General features: G+C 42.2%; 1 protein-coding gene and 1 non-coding gene across 2 annotated transcripts; both read left to right on the forward strand.

The window, feature by feature from the left end:
- Nucleotides 1-492: 492 nt before the first annotated feature.
- On the forward strand, nucleotides 493-9,793 carry LOC113137771 (zinc finger protein 883-like). Its single transcript, XM_026319591.1, has 2 exons — nucleotides 493-938; nucleotides 7,982-9,793. Exons 1-2 carry the CDS (start codon nucleotides 567-569, stop codon nucleotides 9,326-9,328), a joined length of 1,719 nt encoding a protein of 572 aa, XP_026175376.1. The 5' UTR covers nucleotides 493-566; the 3' UTR covers nucleotides 9,329-9,793.
- Nucleotides 9,794-18,313: 8,520 nt separating this feature from the next.
- Nucleotides 18,314-18,401, forward strand: trnay-gua (transfer RNA tyrosine (anticodon GUA)). Its single transcript is given in 2 exon segments — nucleotides 18,314-18,350; nucleotides 18,366-18,401. It is a non-coding gene; the product is annotated as a tRNA-Tyr (tRNA).
- Nucleotides 18,402-19,538: the final 1,137 nt, after the last annotated feature.

A 19,538-nucleotide genomic window follows, 5' to 3' on the forward strand; every position in this document is an offset into this window, starting at 1 on the left:
TTCAGAAATGAACAAAATTTGGCAAGAACATTGGGATAGAAGTGAAACAGGAAGATGTTTATACAGTATACAGACACAGGAAGGAAAAGGAAAAATTGGGGGCTGGAATCAACAGGAAGAAAGCATCATAACTGTATTAAGAATAGGACATACATGATTAAATGACACACTACATAACATTGGGAAGCATCCAACAGGATTATGGAGGAATTGCAATAAGTCAGAAACAGTTAAACATGTGTTGTTAGAGTGCAGAGCCTATGTGTATTAACAGCACTTAAGAAGATAAAACAGAATGATTTTTCATTAGAGGGTCTTCTTGGGAAGGTTAGTAGAACTTAGAAATATATCATTGATTTTTGAATAGAAATGGGTTCAGACCGCTGTTCCACACTCCAGGCCAGTTGGTGGCGCTAATGCACCTTTAAGATGGATGGGCAATCGTCATTAAAAAGAAAGAAAGAAGAAGAAGAAGAAGAAGAAGAAGGAGAAGCAAAGAAAAATTAGAACAACAATGAAATAACTTCTGAGCAGCAACGTGGTAGCGTAAAACATAGAATCAGAACATGAATTTAATCGATCAGGACCACTACAACAGCGGGATGAAGGTAGAGAAGCAGGAATCGGGTTATATCGACCAGTACCACTATAAAACCGGACTGAAAGAGGGGGAAGATGACCCGGGATTCTTCGACCAGGACGGCTACATGTGGGGAATAAAGGAGGAGAAACAGCAGCCAGACTTTGTCTACTACAACCACAACAAAACCGAAATTAAAGAGGGGGATCAGGACCCGGAATTTATTGACCACGACCAGTGGAAGAGCGGAATAAAAGAGGAGAATCAAGATCAAGATTTAACCGACCCGGACCACAGAAGCAACGACTCCGCCAACAGGAACGAGGAGGTCCAATCCCCTATTCCCAGCGATCAACAGGTCAGTGTTCAGGACTTAATCGATAGAAAAGGCTTCATAAAGAGGCCAGAGTCAATGGTCCGTGTGACATCTGTTCTTTCTAATTTTAGTTTAAGTCTGGAAGCGTCTAAAATCCGTATTTCCGGGTGTGTGTTTTCCTGGTTTCACCCAGTCCTGAATAAAACAGCTTAGAAGCAGGTCTGAGCCATTACCCAGCCAGTTTACTAAGGATGAGTGTTGATACTCTGATATGCTACTTATGCTACTCTGTTCTTTATGTGACCAGTACTTTATCAGTTTGACATTTCAAGTCCACCATTGGATCTTTATTCTTTGGAGTTTTCATAGGGAGATTCTAGTGTGTCCATTGAAATTGTGACATTAATGAATCAAGTGCCTTAAATCATTTGCCTCAGGGTGTTACGGGAAGCTTTCAAAATAAGTCATAATTTATTTGTGGTAAAGTTTTCATTTTGAATGTAGTGATTTGGTCAGTTTGCTCCCACTTGACAGTTTATTATAATTTTATTATTTCATATATGCAGGGGCGGTTCTAGGATTTCCTTCTTGGGGGGCCAGAAAGGGGCATAGACTATAGAAGAGGGGCATATTGAATTAACATGTAAAACATTTTAAAATGCCCTATGACAGTCCTTGATTTTACAGTTTAACAATAACCAGTAGGGTAAAATATAAATAATAAGAGTAGTTAACACTTTATTTTACACTACACTTGACATATTTACGTATTTACCTCAAAGTGGTAAAGTGTTACCTAAGACGTTTTATTTCCACAAAATAACACCAAATTGAAAGTCTTCACACTATGGCATTGAATGTTTGTTTATTAACTGTAAAAATATCATCCATATATTTCAAAGTCAAAGTCTGCTTTATTGTCAGTTCTGCTACATGTAGAGCACATGCAGAGAATCAACATTTCATTACTCTGACCCTTGGTGCATACAGATAAACTCTAAACACTAAATAGTGCAATGTAAAAATTACAATAAGGGCGTGAAAATAAACTTAGATAAGATAAACAAGTACAAATATATATAAGGCACATATGTACTGGATGGTGGTGCAATTAAATGAGCTTATCAGTCTTGATAAAGTGACTGTGGTGCACAGAGAGCAGTCCGAATTCTGCATAATGTGACTGGTACAGCTGCTGAGGGCAGTGTGTTTATTGGGGAGGGGGGTTGGAGGATAGAGGTTAGAGGTCAGAGGTCAAAGTTTGTACATGCAGGCTGCAGGGGGAAAGGAGGGCAGAGCTGGGAGTGTGTTCAATTTCCTGACATCCTGATGGATGAAGCTGTCCTTCAGTTTGCTGATCCTGGCCCAGAGACTCCTCAGCCTCCTCCCTGATGGCAACAGACTAAAGAAGCTGTGTGACAGGTGGGTGGGATCACCTGCAATGCTGATGGCTTTGCGGGTGAGAAAGGTGCTGTAGATGTCCTGGAGGGAGGGAGAGAGACACAGACGATCTTTAAGCTGCTTGAAACCTTGGTGTAATCATTGACTCAGGCCTGAATTTTAACCCTCTGGGGTCTGAGGGGGTTTCTGGGGCCTGGACAAATTTTGACATGTCCTGACATTTGTGCTTTTTTCAGTGTCTTTTAAACATATTAATGTCTAAAGTCTGATAACACTGTAATCAGCACAAAATTGGCTACAATAATATGTGAGCAGCAAGTTTATACATTATTGTGTTTTTGAGAAAAAAGTGTTTATGCATGACTAGTGAAAAACTACAATTTTTTACTCACTGAAATAAGACCATAAAACACAAACAGAACATTGGTTCACAAGATTTTGGAGACCAGCATGTTGTAGGCTAAAGTGTTTACTTCAGAGTGCTGTGAATGTCATCTTGTTCACACATTCACAGTAAACAATACACTGATTTAAATTTTCTAAGACACTTTTTGTCCAGAAAGGCCATATGCAAGAGGGTGTGTCTGAGGATGAATAGTCATGTGATTTACCTGAGAAGACAAAAGACGCACTGAACAACCAGACAAAGCCGCGCATAATGAGCCTTTCAGTCAATGTAGATGGGACGGATTAGTGCTGTACAATACAACACAATGAGGAGCCAAACGATCCTCATTTGAGTTAAAATCAGTGTTTTTACTCTGAGGACAAGCTAAACTATTTGTCTCTGTGAGGAATGTAAGGAGCACCGCTTCACGTGCGTAACGCGCCATCATCCAAACGCGCCGAAAAAGTGAGTAAATTCTATGATGAAGTTTGATATTTTGTGTCATTTCACACATATTTACCTGGTTCACCTGAGATTATTTACATGTGAACAGTGGACAGTGTACAAGGCGGGACCGCATTACCTGTAATGAGGTGAGACAGGAAAAAACGGACTTCTCCTTCATACGGATTAAATAAAAAGTGATGATTTGTTTTTGACTTGAATTGTTTCACTCAAAAGAAAACATTTCAAGCTTTCTAGCCATATAATTCTTATTTTTATGAGCCAAGTATTCACTGAGATTCTGGTTGTTTTATTTACGCGTCTGTGAAGAGAAATGGCAGAGACAGAAAAGTCCGAGAGCGCACCCTGTTGGCTTTCTTTATTTAAAAAAAGCACAACGTTTTGTTGTTATTATGATGGTATGCCACTAAAACTAGACCCTTTACAGATTTGAATGATATACTTCTTTTATCTGTACGATCAGAATTGACGGAGTAATTTAAGTTTGTTTCGGCCTTATCAGAAAAAGATGCGTCAAAACGCGCCGGCGCGTGCGTCGACCCCAGAGGGTTAACTCACATGCTGTCCATTTCTTCTGATCCTCCTTGAGATCATTCTGCTCCTTCATTGGAGTCCAACTGTGTTTAATTAAACTGATTGGACTTGATTAGGAAAGGCACACACCTGTCTATATAAGACCTTACAGCTCATAGTGCATGTCAGAGCAAATGAGAATCATGAGGTCGAAGGAACTGCCCAAGGAGCTCAGAGATAGAATTGTGGCAAGGCACAGCTCTGGCCAAGGTTACAAAAGAATTTCTGCAGCACTCAAGGTTCCTAAGAGCACAGTGGCCTCCATAATCCTCAAATGGAAAAAGTTTGGGACGACCAGAACTCTTCCTAGACCTGGCCGTCCAGCAAAACTGAGCAATCATGTGAGAAAAGCCTTGGTGAGAGAGGTAAAGAAGAACCCAAAGATCACTGTGGCTGAGCTCCAGAGATGCAGTAGGGAGATGGGAGAAAGTTCCACAAAGTCAACTATCACTGTAGCCCTCCACCAGTTGGGGCATTACGGCAGAGTGGCCCGACGTAAGCCTCTCCTCAGTGCAAGACACATGAAAGCCCGCATAGAGTTTGCCAAAAAACACATGAAGGACTCCCAGACTATGAGAAATAAGATTCTCTGGTCTGATGAGACCAAGATTGAACTTTTTGGCGTTAATTCTAAGCGGTATGTGTGGAGAAAACCAGGCACTGCTCATCTCCTGCCCAATACAATCCCTACAGTTTTGAAACATGGTGGTAGGAGCATCATGTTGTGGGGGTGTTTTTCAGCTGCAGGGACAGGACGACTGGTTGCAATTGAAGGGAAGATGAATGCGGCCAAGTACAGAAATATCCTGGAAGAAAAACCTCTTCCAGAGTGCTCAGGACCTCAGACTGGGCCGAAGGTTCACCTTTCAACAGGACAATGACCCTAAGCACACAGCTAAAATAACAAAGGAGTGGCTTCGGAACAACTCTTTGACCGTTCTTGACTGGCCCAGCCAGAGCCCTGACCTAAACCCAATTGAGCATCTCTGGAGAGACCTGAAAATGGCTGTACACCAACATTCACCATCCAACCTGACAGAACTGGAGAGGATCTGCAAGGAAGAGTGGCAGAGGATCCCCAAATCCAGGTGTGAAAAACTTGTTGCATCATTCCCAAGAAGACTCATGGCTGTACTAGCTCAAAAGGGTGCTTCTACTCAATACTGAGCACAGGGTCTGAATACTTATGACCATGTGATATTTCAGTTTTTCTTTTTTAATAAATTTGCAAAAATTTCTACATTTCTGTTTTTTTCTGTCAAGATGGGGTGCTGAGTGTACATTAATGAGAAATAAAATGAACTTTTTTGATTTTGGCAAATGGCTGCAATGACACAAAGAGTGAAAAATTTAAAGGGGTCTGAACATTTTCCGTACCCACTGTAGGTTTGCTTTTAGTTTAGAGGGTCTACATTTGTGGTTTATTACTTTATATTGTAATAATAATTTCAATTGGACCACCAGGCTTTTCTCAAGTGAGTTACAATAAAAATAATGAACAATTATTAAAATGAAATCTCAAATCTGAAGGTGGGGATCATACCAAATAGAGACTTATATACTCTTCTAAACAATAACAAAATTACCAGGTTTGTAAATCTAAATACATTTATTTCCATAGGTACACAGGAAAAGAGGACATGGGAAAGAACACTGATTAAAATGATACATGATGAACATGATACATGATGAACAATGGAATAGATTCATGGAATTTATGGACTGAACTTGTCAGTGACGATGGTTGAAATTTGTTACATCATGTTAGAGTTTGGTACTAAGTTCTATAGTTTAAAGGAAGATTTGGGGAAAAATATTTCTATGTTTTTGCAGTTTGAGACATCAGCTGTTCACCACACAGTACTTAGCTGCAAGCCATCACCTGGAGCTTGCTGAGCTTACTATGATTACTATGCAAGCAGGGCAAGAAAGTCTGCTTCTGTGGCCATTTGGTCTTCAGAGTGGAATCGATCGGAGTTCCAAGACTTCTCTAGGATGCAGGCTCAGTGTGTAGCTCTATATAGGGCTGAGCGATATGACAAAAATCTCATATCCCGATAACGATATATGTCACCATATAGTGCATTTTCTGTAAATTCAATCATTTAATAGTTTATACATATTGACCATATGGAAAGGACTATTTCTTTTTTACATTTTAAAGTACAGTATATACTCAAATGTACTCATTCATATTATTTTTCTCACTTTATTTAGAACTTCTAGGCAAATGTTTGATAAAGAATGTGGAAATATAAAATAAATGTTAATGAAATATAAAACACTTTTCGAAAACTAATTATTACAGGCCCAAAATAAAATATTGCTAAATAAAATGCAAAATGTAAACTTTGTAGCAGCAATACAAGACTCACAACATAAATAAAATATAACAAGAAAACAAACCACACCTTTAAGTCTCTGTTATATAGAGTGCAGCGGGCAAAAGCCTGCTCTTTTGCAAAGTACATTTTTGTAGTCTGTGTCAGACTTTTCATAACCAAACCATCTCCATGCTACAGAGGTGGCTCCATGTTTAGGAACGAGCTTCTCGATTTGTCCTGGTTGGTGCGTCTCCTGCACGGAGCCACCTGGTTCTGTCTACGCTTCACTTGCCATGCTGTTTCTGTGTGCATCCCCGTGGTGGCGTGTAAGATTGCGGTCATCCAAATGATGAAAAATTAATGTATTAATGTATTTTGGGGACACCACGAATAAATGATAGAGCATAATATGGAATGATAGACTTTTTATTTCGTCCATCCGATATACAGTGGGTACGGAAAGTATTCAGACCCCTTTAAATTTTTCACTCTTTGTGTCATTGCAGCCATTTGCCAAAATCAAAAAAGTTCATTTTATTTCTCATTAATGTACACTCAGCACCCCCATCTTGACAGAAAAAAACAGAAATGTAGAAATTTTTGCAAATTTATTAAAAAAGAAAAACGGAAATATCACATAGTCATAAGTATTCAGACCCTGTGCTCAGTATTGAGTAGAAGCACCCTTTTGAGCTAGTACAGCCATGAGTCTTCTTGGGAATGATGCAACAAGTTTTTCACACCTGGATTTGGGGATCCTCTGCCATTCTTCCTTGCAGATCCTCTCCAGTTCTGTCAGGTTGGATGGTGAATGTTGGTGGGCAGCCATTTTCAGGTCTCTCCAGAGATGCTCAATTGGGTTTAGGTCAGGGCTCTGGCTGGGCCAGTCAAGAACGGTCAAAGAGTTGTTCCAAAGCCACTCCTTTGTTATTTTAGCTGTGTGCTTAGGGTCATTGTCCTGTTGAAAGGTGAACCTTCGGCCCAGTCTGAGGTCCTGAGCACTCTGGAAGAGGTTTTCTTCCAGGATATCTCTGTACTTGGCCGCATTCATCTTCCCTTCAATTGCAACCAGTCGTCCTGTCCCTGCAGCTGAAAAACACCCCCACAACATGATGCGCCCACCACCATGTTTCAAAACTGTAGGGATTGTATTGGGCAGGTGATGAGCAGTGCCTGGTTTTCTCCACACATACCGCTTAGAATTAACACCAAAAAGTTCAATCTTGGTCTCATCAGACCAGAGAATCTTATTTCTCATAGTCTGGGAGTCCTTCATGTGTTTTTTGGCAAACTCTATGAGGGCTTTCATGTGTCTTGCACTGTGGAGAAGCTTCCGTCGGGCCACTCTGCCATAAAGCCCCGACTGGTGGAGGGCTGCAGTGATAGTTGACTTTGTGGAACTTTCTCCCATCTCCCTACTGCATTTCTGGAGCTCAGCCACAGTGATCTTTGGGTTCTTCTTTACCTCTCTCACCAAGGCTCTTCTCCCACGATTGCTCAGTTTTGCTGGACGGCCAGGTCTTGGAAGAGTTCTGGTCGTCCCAAACTTTTTCCATTTGAGGATTATGGAGGCCACTGTGCTCTTAGGAACCTTGAGTGCTGCAGAAATTCTTTTGTAACCTTGGCCAGAGCTGTGCCTTGCCACAATTCTATCTCTGAGCTCCTTGGGCAGTTCCTTCGACCTCATGATTCTCATTTGCTCTGACATGCACTATGAGCTGTAAGGTCTTATATAGACAGGTGTGTGCCTTTCCTAATCAAGTCCAATCAGTTTAATTAACTTTGGAATAAAATAGGACTCCAAGGAAATAGAGTTTTCATGATGTTCATGATTCATAGACATGTTGTAAATGTCATTTATGGTTTTAGATTGTTCCATCATGTAATTTCATATCTTCTCTCCATTTTGCTTTTTTCTTCTTTTTTACAAACAGAAAAGAAGAAAGGGAGTCATCAAGACCTTCATAACAATGCAGAGTTTGGAGATTAATCAACATGTTCACACTGCAAAGAAAACATACAGCTGTGACCAGTGTGGAAAAGCCTTCTCCCACTTAGGCAACCTGAAAAGACATCAGCGTATTCACTCTGGAGAGAAGCCATACTGGTGTGACCAGTGTGGAAAAGCCTTCTCACGTTTAGGCTCCCTCAAAAGACATCAGCGTATTCACTCTGGAGAAAAGCTGTACAGCTTTGACCAGTGTGGAAAAGCCTTCTCACACTCAGGCTCCCTCAAAAGGCATCAGCGTATTCACTCTGGACAGAAGCTGTTCTCGTGTGACCAGTGTGGAAAAGCCTGCTCCCACTTAGGCTCCCTCAAAAGGCATCAGCGTATTCACTCTGGAGAGAAGCCATACTGGTGTGACCAGTGTGGAAAAGCCTTCACCGTCTCAGAATCTCTCAAAAACCATAAGCGTATTCACTTTGGACAGAAGCCGTACTGGTGTGACCAGTGTGGAAAAGGCTTCTCACAGTTAGGCAACCTGAAAACTCATCAGCGTATTCACTCTGGAGAGAAGCCGTACTGGTGTGACCAGTGTGGAAAAGCCTTCACAGTGTTAGTCAACCTGAAAACACATCAGCGTGTTCACTCTGGACAGAAGCCATACAGCTGTGACCAGTGTGGAAAAGCCTTCTCACAGTCAGGCTCCCTCAAAAGTCATCAGCGTATTCACTCTGGAGAGAAGCCGTACTGGTGTGACCAGTGTGGAAAAGGCTTCTCACAGTTAGGCAACCTGAAAACTCATCAGCGTATTCACTCTGGAGAGAAGCCATTCAGCTGTGACCAGTGTGGAAAAGCCTACTCCCATTTTGGGCCCCTGAAAACACATCAGCGTATTCACTCTGGAGAGAAGCCATACTGCTGTAACCAGTGTGGAAAAGCCTTCTCCCACTTAGGCCACCTGAAAACACATCAGCGTATTCACTCTGGAGAGAAGCCATACTGGTGTGACCAGTGCGGAAAAGCCTTCTCACAGTTAGGCTCCCTCAAAAGACATCAGCGTATTCACTCTGGAGAAAAGCTGTACAGCTGTGACCAGTGTGGAAAAGCCTTCTCACACTCAGGCTCCCTCAAAAGGCATCAGCGTATTCACTCTGGACAGAAGCTGTTCTCGTGTGACCAGTGTGGAAAAGCCTGCTCCCACTTAGGCTCCCTCAAAAGGCATCAGCGTATTCACTCTGGAGAGAAGCCATACTGGTGTGACCAGTGTGGAAAAGCCTTCACAGAGTTAGGCTCCCTCAAAAGACATCAGCGTATTCACTCTGGAGAGAAGCCATAGTGGTGTGAGCAATATGGAAAAACTTTCACTTGTTCAAGTGCTCTAACAGCCCATCAGCACATTCACACCAAGAAGAAATGTCAAAACTGACCACTGTGGTTGAGGTCTATATCAAATAGCCTGAGGACCCACCAAGACATTAAACTGCTGTAAACAGAACATGCCCACAGGTCCAAAACGCTTGAAAATGTCCAGCATTTTGATAGTTAAGGACCTCTTAATTGCTGGTGGAAACTGTGGGAGATGGGTCTAACACTGGCTTTTGTCTTTGCTTCCCTATTGCTATGAAATAAGAGGCTGTGTCTTAGGAGGTAGAGCAGGTCAATCATGAACCAGTGTTGGTGATTCAATCCCTGGCTTCACTAGTCCACATATTTTTTGTGGCGCGTCTTCTCCACGCCCCCTTTTTCCCCCAACCACGTTAATCATTGGAGACTCAATTATAAGGAATGTACGCTTTTTCAACGCCACTACTCACTGTCTCCCTGGAGCTACGGCCTCAGACATCTTGGCCATGTTTCCTGGATTACTGCCAAAACTTCCGTCTTCCATCATTAGAGTGATTGTTCATATTGGAACTTGTGACACGTCACTCCACCGGTCTGAACTAACTAAAAAGGATTATAAGGAATGTACGCTTTTTCAACGCCACTACTCACTGTCTCCCTGGAGCTACGGCCTCAGACATCTTGGCCATGCTTCCTGGATTACTGCCAAAACTTCCGTCTTCCATCATTAGAGTGATTGTTCATATTGGAACTTGTGACACGTCACTCCACCGGTCTGAACTAACTAAAAAGGATTATAAGGAATGTACGCTTTTTCAACGCCACTACTCACTGTCTCCCTGGAGCTACGGCCTCAGACATCTTGGCCATGCTTCCTGGATTACTGCCAAAACTTCCGTCTTCCATCATTAGAGTGATTGTTCATATTGGAACTTGTGACACGTCACTCCACCGGTCTGAACTAACTAAAAAGATTTTTCTCTCTCTCCTCCACCTCCTAAGCAACTGTGGTAAGACTATTTTCATGTCTGGTCCCATCCCCACGTTTGGAAGAGGCTCTGGCCGCTTCAGTAGAATTTTCAGTCTCAACACCTGGCTCAAGTCTCCCTGTCCTACAATCTTCAATTCATCGACAACTTCAACCTCTTCTGGAACCGGCCTGCCTTCTTTGCAGGAGATGGTCTGCATCCTAACCGCCTGGGCTCCCATATGCTTTCCACCAACATTCAACATGCAGTTCACTGTACCCCACACGCTAACACTGGACAACTTGTCCATTCTGTCCCACATGCCTGACTATCTGACTCCATTCTACCAATCCCCTCCATCTGGTCATCCTCCCGACCCCAGTCGAGGAAATCAGGTATACGCCTGATCAACCACTCTGTTCTAACTAACATCCCCAGATACATGGACTGTACACCTTTCCATAACACTCATTTTGGGCTACTTAACGTTCGCTCCCTCTCTCAAAAAGCATTCCTCATCCTTGACATTATTCTTAAACACAATCTCGACATCCTGTGCTTAACTGAAACCTGGCAGCAGCCCAACGACTTCACTGAACTTAATCAATCTATTCCTCCTGGTTTCACATATCTCACTCATCCATGCCTCTTGGGACGCGGCGGTGGCCTCGCCATACTGTTCAACCTTAAATACAAAATATCCATCCACCCCACTGTCACCTTCCAGTCCTTTGAAGCTCTCATAGCACGTATTCACGGTCACACATCAACCTTCCTGGCCACCATCTACCGCCCACCTAAACCTAACCCGACCTTCCTGGACGAACTGTCTGATCTTCTAGCTAACCTCATCTCTCTGTCAGCCAACATAATTCTTCTTGGTGATTTTAACATCCACTTCGAGAATCCCAACAACACCACAACAAAAGACTTCATTTCCTGTCTGGACAGCTTTGGGCTCCAACAATATATCACCTCCCCAACACACCCTCGACTTAGTCTGCTGCTCTGGCATCACAGCTCAGTCATGTACTACCCTCGACACCTTATTCTTAGACCACAAACTAGTCTGCTTTAACTCCAAACTACCTCTCTTCAAAACCCACCTCTCCCGCACCATCACCTTCCGTAACTTAAAGAACATCGACCTCCCCTCCTTCTCTGCTGCTCTCAGTAACCTTTCATGTACTAATTATACACCGTCCCTCTCCAACATGTTATCCAATTTCAACCGTGAGCTACGTAATCTACTCGACACCTTCGCCCCACTCAAAACTAGAGCTGTCTCCTTTTCGCACTCTGCTCCATGGTACACACCCGAACTCCGCCTCCTCAAACCCTTGAACGTCTCTTCAAAAAAAACCGGTTCATCCACCCACAAGGACTTATACCTAAACCATATACTGAAGTACAAGCAAACCATTACTCAAACAAAATCTGACTTCTATGCCTCTCTTATTGCATCCGCCTCTGGCTCCAAGCGTTCCCTCTTCTCCACTGTCAAAAATTTATTGGGCCCTCCCGATACTCCTCTCTTCCCCTCACTCTCCACCACCTTGTGCAATAACTTCCTGGATTTCTTCTCATCAAAAATCAAAAATATACACCAGCAATTTCCCCCCATCTGTGATACTGCGAACTGTCTCCACTGTACCCTACCCTGTCTATCAGTATCCTCCCTGCTTTCGAGTTTTATTATTCCACCCATCACGGTTATCTCTTCTCTGATCCTCAAATCCAAACCCTCAACCTGCAAATTCGACCCCCTACCAACCAACCTTGTCAAGCTCTGTCTCCCCTCTCTCCTTCCTCATCTTACCCACATTATTCACACTTCCCTCAATTCTGGTATCGTACCCCCATCACTCAAGACAGCCATCATCACACCAATTCTAAAAAAACCTGGTCTCGATCCTGCCGACCTTAACAACTTCCACCCTATCTCCAATCTCCCGTTCCTTTCCAAAATTCTCGAAAAAGTTGTTCACCACCAGGTCCATACCCACCTTTCCGCCAATAGCCTATACGAACACTTCCGATCTGGTTTTCGCCAACTTCACAGCACTGAAACTGCCCTGGTCAAAATTACCAATGATCTCCTATTAGCCACAGACTCTGGCCTTGTCTCCATCCTCATCCTCCTTGACCTAACTGCAGCTTTTGACACCATCTCACACAATATTCTCCTCCATCACCTTGCTTCCATCGGCATAGCTGGCTCGGTCCTCTCATGGTTTCACCTCCTACCTCTCTGACCGCACCCAGTCCGTCCATCTCCAGAACGTCCACTCCCAGCCCTCTACTGTCAGTTGTGGCGTGCCTCAGGGCTCTGTCCTGGGGCCCCTCCTCTTTATTATTTTTCTCCTTCGGTAATATATTTAGGCAACGTAACACCACTTTCCACTGTTATGCAGATGACACCCAGCTCTACCTCTCTGCTGCTCCATCTTCTACCCTCCCCCCTCCCTCCCTTCTTACCTGCTTACATAATATCAAATCCTGGTTCACCCATAACTTCTTGAAACTCAACCCCAATAAAACTGAAATTCTCGTGGGTACCACATCCATCCTTTCTAAAACCAGCACCTTCTCCATTCAACTTGATAACAATACTGTCCTCCCCCCCCCCCCCAAGTTAAAAGCCTGGGTGTCATCCTAGACGGTACTCTCTCCTTCACTCAGCATATCAATACCACTACCCGGTCGGCCTACTCCCATCTCCGTAACACAAACCGCATCCGTTCTTCACTCTCCACCGATAGCGCGGCCATACTCGTTAATGCCTTTGTCACCTCTCGTTTGGATTACTGTAACTCACTCCTCACTGGTCTTCCTCTCAAATCACTTCTCAAACTCCAACTTGTCCAGAACTCTGCTGCCCGAATCATCATCAGAACTCCATCCTCACATCATATCATCCTTGTCCTTAAACAACTTCACTGGCTCTGTGCCCTTCCGTATAAACTATAAAATCCTCCTTCTCACCTACAAAGCCCTCCACTCTATTGCCCCACCATACATCACTGATCTACTTCATATCTATTCTCCGCCTCGTACTCTCTGCTCATCCAGTTCCACTCTCCTCTGCACCCCTACAGCGCGCCTGGCCACCATGGGCGCTAGATCCTTCAGCCACACTGCGCCCTGCCTTTGGAACATTCTCCCTCATCGCATCTGGTCGCCTCCAGACTTATCAACTTTTAAATCATCACTCAAAACGCATCTGTTCCGTATAGCGTTTTCCACCTAACTCTCTCAAAGCAGCCCGTGATGTTCTACCACCCTCCACCTATTTCATATTGTTTCATATTTGTTGTTCTGTCATCTGGGTTTCTGTGTTTCAATTTACTTTTACTGTACATCGCCCACTTCCTAGATACTCTACACTTTTGCTTTTACATTTTGGCCCTCTGTTTATGTATTGTTGTTATCATTGTTTTAATGCACTCTATGTATTTCATGCTGTATGCTTCCTTTTTCTCTCTGTAAGGTGACCTTGAGACTGTGAAAGGTGCCATGAAATAAAATGTATTATTATTATTATTATTTTAGTGTCTTTGGTCAAGAAAACCCAACCCAAGTTGCCCCTGGCGGCAGTTCCATCGGTGTGTGAGCGGATGGGCGAATTGGCAAAGTTTAAAAGCTCTCTACAATGTAGTGAAATTAAATATACAGTGGCTTGCAAAAGTATTCATACCCCTTGAACTTTTCCACATTTTCTCACATTATGACCACAAACATAAATATATTTTATTGGAATGTTAAGTGAAAGACCAACAAAAAGTGGCATACAATTGTAAAGTAGAAAGAAAATTATACATGAGTTCAATTTTTTTTTTTTTTTTTTTTTACAGATAAAAAACTGAAAAGTGCAGTGTGCAAAAGTGTTCAGCCCCCTTTTCTCTGAGCGCATCCAATTGCCTTCAGAAGTTGCCTGATGATTGCTGACTGATCGAATGTTGACCTAATGACTAAATAGAGTCCACCTGTGTGTAATTTAATCTCAGTACAAATACAGCTGTTCTGTGACAGCCTCTGTGGTTTGTTAAGAGAATATTGGGGAGCAAACAGCATCATGAAGTGCAAGGAACACACCAGACAGGTCAGGGATAAAGTTGTGGAGAAATTTAAAGCAGGGTTAGGCTATAAAAAGATTTCCCAAGCTTTGAACATCTCACTGTTCAGTCCATCATCCACAAATGGAAAGAGTATGGCACAACTGCAAACCTACCGAGACATGGTCGTCCACCTAAACTAACAGGCCGAACAAGGAGAGCACTGAGCAGAGATGCAGCCAATAGACCCATGGTGACTCTGGTAGAGACATACCCCAAAAGACTTGCAGCTGTAATTGCAGCAAAAGGGGGTTCCACAAAGTATTGACTCAGGGGGGCTGAATACTTTTGGAGCTAATTTGTTAATCCTAATTTTGGAGCACCAGATCCTTTGATGGCAGATCAACCAGTCAATTAATGAGTACTACAGGATATCAGTCTACAGTCAGTGAGAGTTCCCTGATTCAGTGACATATTTACTGTGTGAAATAACATAGATGATGCCAGTCACAGATGCCTTTTTAAGATTTATTCAACTATTTACATGGTAGATACATGCTATTTACATAGGGGGAAACAGAGGGAGAACTGGTCAGAGAAACTAGATGAATTAACAAAATATTGTAACAGTATAACCATAGGTTGTTTGCAGTGGAGAAAAAGAAATCTTGAAATTAGTTCATGTTCTGTGTTTGAGTCTGAGGTCTAAACAGCAGTTTAGGAGGAAACTGTAAGTATCTACAGAGACCAACTGAGATTAGTGTGAGACAACCAGCATTGGCATTCCCCGAAGTTCTCGGCTGCAGGCCTGGAATCCGTTCGCCTTTCGTCGCTCTCCGTCTGGTTGCTGCAGGGCTGTCCCATAGAGTTTTTTGATGTGAGATGGTCAGCTGGAGGTGAGCTGTTGGCTACAGGGCAACCACATATCGGGCGGATGTGTTTGGGACTCTCCTCCACATAGGCAATAAAAGCAATTTCTGCCTCACTGTTCTGTAGGTGCTCTCTTTCTTAGGGTCTTTCTCCTCAGAGCGAGAGGGTCTTGAGGAGTCAGCGAATCTGTAAATCCTCAAAAACTCTACAAAAACTAGGTGTGTGGGCTAAGCACTTAGTGAGAATCTACACAGACATACAAGGATGAGTGAGAGATAAACAATAGCACAGCTTCTATATCACACTGTAGTTTGCGAGCAATAAAGAATAAAAACTAGGTCTGTCTCTCTGTCTTTTTGTCTTGCTGCACTGGGTAGGGAGTTCATCTGACAGTGATAAAGAATAATGTTCCTTTCTCTGTCCTGGAATATGAACACACTCCTGCCTTAGGTCCACTACAAGTTTAAGACCATTTACCAATTTGTTATTTTTTAACTTAAGACTCATTATCACTGTTTCATAAATTCCTTTAATCTACTAATGAAAATAAGTTTAGTTTATTTACTGTTTTATTACCTTTGAATGCTGTGACATGCAGACATGTAATGTGATATTTTCTAAACTTTTATTCTTACTTTATATAATTATTTGCTATTGTGAGTTTTATCTAGTATATTTCTCTGTTTCAATTCTTGTTCTGATTTGAAGTATTAATTGATGATGTGGTTATAATGGATTAAGTCACTTGTTCAAACTGGTGGTGGTTGTTCAGTTTGTCTTAAATAGTTATTCAGGTCATGGATGATGTATTACAAAATTCACTGAAATGCTCAAAGGGGAAATGTGGTGTAAAAATCCCACTCTGACATGATCTTCCTCACTTGATGTAGCTGGATGTCAGTAAGTGTGTAAATAAAATTCAGAAAGACATTTCTCTGGTGTGTGAGTCTTTATTAACACAAACTGCCTCCACATTTTTACTAATAGAAAATTAGTTTTAGAACCCTGGTGTTTCTGGGTTCATAAACTATTTATATATTCCTTCTACTTTCTTAGTTAGAGGCACACAAACTGGTTTTGCTCAACACTTGCAGTCATCATGGATAAAATCTTAGGGCTGCTGCATTTACTTTGTTTCATTGATGACACTGATGACAAATATGCATCAACATTTTACATCAACGGATGTGTTACCTATGGTTGTTTTATAACAGGGGGTCAGTTCCTTAATTCAAATGTTTCTGTCTATATTGCTATGTATCCACTGTGTGCTTTCAACAGTCATATTTGGCTCCTTAATTGGTCTACTACATCCATTTTCTATACCCACTTTTTCATGAACCAGGGACATGAACCAGTGGAAGGCAGGGGTACACCCTCGACAGGTCACCAGTCCATCACAGGGCCACATAGAGACACACAAAGACAGACAACCTCACACATTCACTCCTACGGGCAATTTAGATTCACCAATCAACCTAACATGCATGTTTTTGGACTCTGGGAGGAAACCGGAGTACCTCGAGTAAACCCCTGCAAGCACAGGGAGAACATGCAAACTCCACACAAAAAGGCTGGGTTGCAAACCCACAACCTTCTTGCTGTGAGGCAACAGTGCTAACCACTCAGCTACCGTGCTGCCCTGCCGAATACTACAGTTTCATAAAATCATAGCAGCTATAGCAAAGTTGGAAAAGACTCGTTTGTGGAAGAGGTTCAGTATAAACGTTTTTCAGAGAGCTGTACGTTTTGTTGACATAGCACAGCAACACCAGCACTTTGCACGAGCACGAGCACGAGCACGAGAGAAAACTTGTCCTCTCCTCATCCAGCTCCATGGTCTGTTTAACAACAGATGTATAGACAAGTATTGCCACAGAGGCAGACTTCAATGACCGCTCATTTTCACATGACAAATAAAGCCACAGAGATCTTGAAGCATACGTGTTCTGTAGCTCCTGCTGCTTTCTGGCTGCAGAGCTCACAGTTTGTGGTTAATCATAGTGGAATTTTTTTCAATTTCAATATTAAAATATCTTTAATTGAATTGTTAAATTTTTACTGATTTTATGTTCAGGGCTGTGTTTTATTTGTGTTTATCTTTTTTCGTTGTTTTTATAATTTATTTGTCAATACTGTAATTTGGCGACAGGATGGTGCTGTTTACACTGATGTAAACTGGAGAAACCAGTCCACCTGTTTTATTAATGGCTCAGTTACGTCTCCAGGTCCAAGGAACAAGTGCAACACCATAAGCTTTACAAGATGATTTGCCATAAAAACTTATTTTATGTCCTGCTTTTTAACAGAGACTAGATGTGCAGGGCACCACAAGAAAAGATACAAAGATTCCAAGGTCCTTACAACATTTGCTACTGTTCCAACAAGAAAGGGCTCATCTGAGATTTGAACCCAGAACTTCTTACACACTAACCAAGAAACACCAACAAGTATCAACATAGCAGTAACATAGGGGCCTGCTGTCTTTCATATAAAATCTCACAAATCCTGTTTCACAGTGTTTGTATTTATATTTAGGTTTATATTTATATATACGAACTGTTACATTCAGAAAAACCTACATGCAGATCAGTCTGACACAGGCACCCGGTTGACTGAACAAGGTGTAGGGACAACTCTATTCTAATAATTACATTTGTTGTACATGAAGCCCATCATACAGAAAACTTACTTACTTACTTACATCAACATAGACTAGTGCAGCTGTACTGACCGAGTATCTTACACTTCACTTCATCCAGCAGTAGCAGAAGATGGACACAGATGGACCTATCAACCTAATGGTTATGTGTACAGCATGATGACATGACTTTTTGGATTTTATGCTTTGGAGCTTCAAACAACGATGTTTCTATTGAGTTTTCACAAGTTGGTGTCATTGTCTTAAAGCTCACACTAATGCTGGAAGAACTAGGACAGCATAATGGCAGTGGTGGGATTTGAACCCACACCTCAACTGAGACTTGAAACCTGACACAGGTCTTGTTAATGTTCATCTGAAATAATGTGGTCATATGTATTGTAAGTGTGTGGAAAAGTTCAACACCAAACCACTGTGTGCTTCTTTCAATAGCTCAATTGGTAGAGCGGAGGACTGTAAGTTAGTGTATCAGTTATCCTTAGGTTGCTGGTTCAACTCTGGCTTGAAGGAATGTGGTTTTGGTTTGGTGTCCTATGTATCTACTGACATTGGATGGATGAATGTAAAAACAAGCTCTGATGATACATGATGTGTGGTATGGTGTCAGTTTCTGGATCTATGTAGTAGTTGAACACCTGGCTGCTCTGTGAGTCCTTTGATGGCAGACATCCTGAACAAATCCAGCTCGTTTTTTCCCTTTTTTAATAACGTATATGTCAATACTATAATGTGGCCACATGATGGTGCTGTTTACACTGATGTAACCTGAGAGTGTGTTCCCTTCAATTTGGAGCAAACATAATGTCAACAGTAAACTTTCCTACCTGAACAAACAGCACAGTTGTTTAATCCTCATAGTCCACCAAGTGTATCAAGCACTGGTGGGATGAGTTACCCACAACAACTTATTGTCAGCAGGTTTCAAACCTGCACAGGGAGAACCCACTGGATTTCTAATCCATCACCGTAACCACTCAGTCACAACAACTTGCCTGTACAGCAGTTGATCAGTTTATTTTGATATATTTGAAACAAAAAAAATGTTTTTAAAAAGTTTACTTAAAAAATTATTTCCTAGCACATAAGTGCAGGTTAAAGTGTGTTAATAGCGACTTACTAGCTGCAAAAACCTAGATCTAGGGTAATTTAATTCAATTCAATTCAATTTTATTTGTATAGCGCCAAATCACAATACAAATCATCTCAAGGCACTTTACAAAAACTAAAACTAAAAACCCAACAATTCCCTTATGAGCAAGCACTTGGCGACAGTGGAGAGGAAAAAACTCCCTTTAACGGAAGAAAAAACCTCCAGAGGAGAGAGAAAAGAACAGCAACAATAAACAACAAATAGACACTGCAGGTTGGTGGGACCAGTAACTGCACATCAGCGATATACAGGTCCAGGACCAGGGACACCTGCAGAAGGTACAGAGAGAATAGAGAGAGAGGGAGAGAGCACAAACTAGGGGAGAGAGAGAGCACAAGGTTAGTAAGATTCAATGGTGGAATATACATGAGGTGGGAGGAGAGAAGAGAGGGGAGGGGAGGGGAAGGGAAAGGGGGGGGGGGTTAGGGTAGGGGAGCTCAGTGCACTGATGGTCCTCGGGCAGTCTAGGCCTATAGCAGCATAACTAAGGGATGGTT

This window comes from Mastacembelus armatus, unplaced genomic scaffold (assembly GCF_900324485.2).
Source record: "Mastacembelus armatus unplaced genomic scaffold, fMasArm1.2, whole genome shotgun sequence".
Lineage (NCBI taxonomy): Eukaryota > Metazoa > Chordata > Actinopteri > Synbranchiformes > Mastacembelidae > Mastacembelus > Mastacembelus armatus.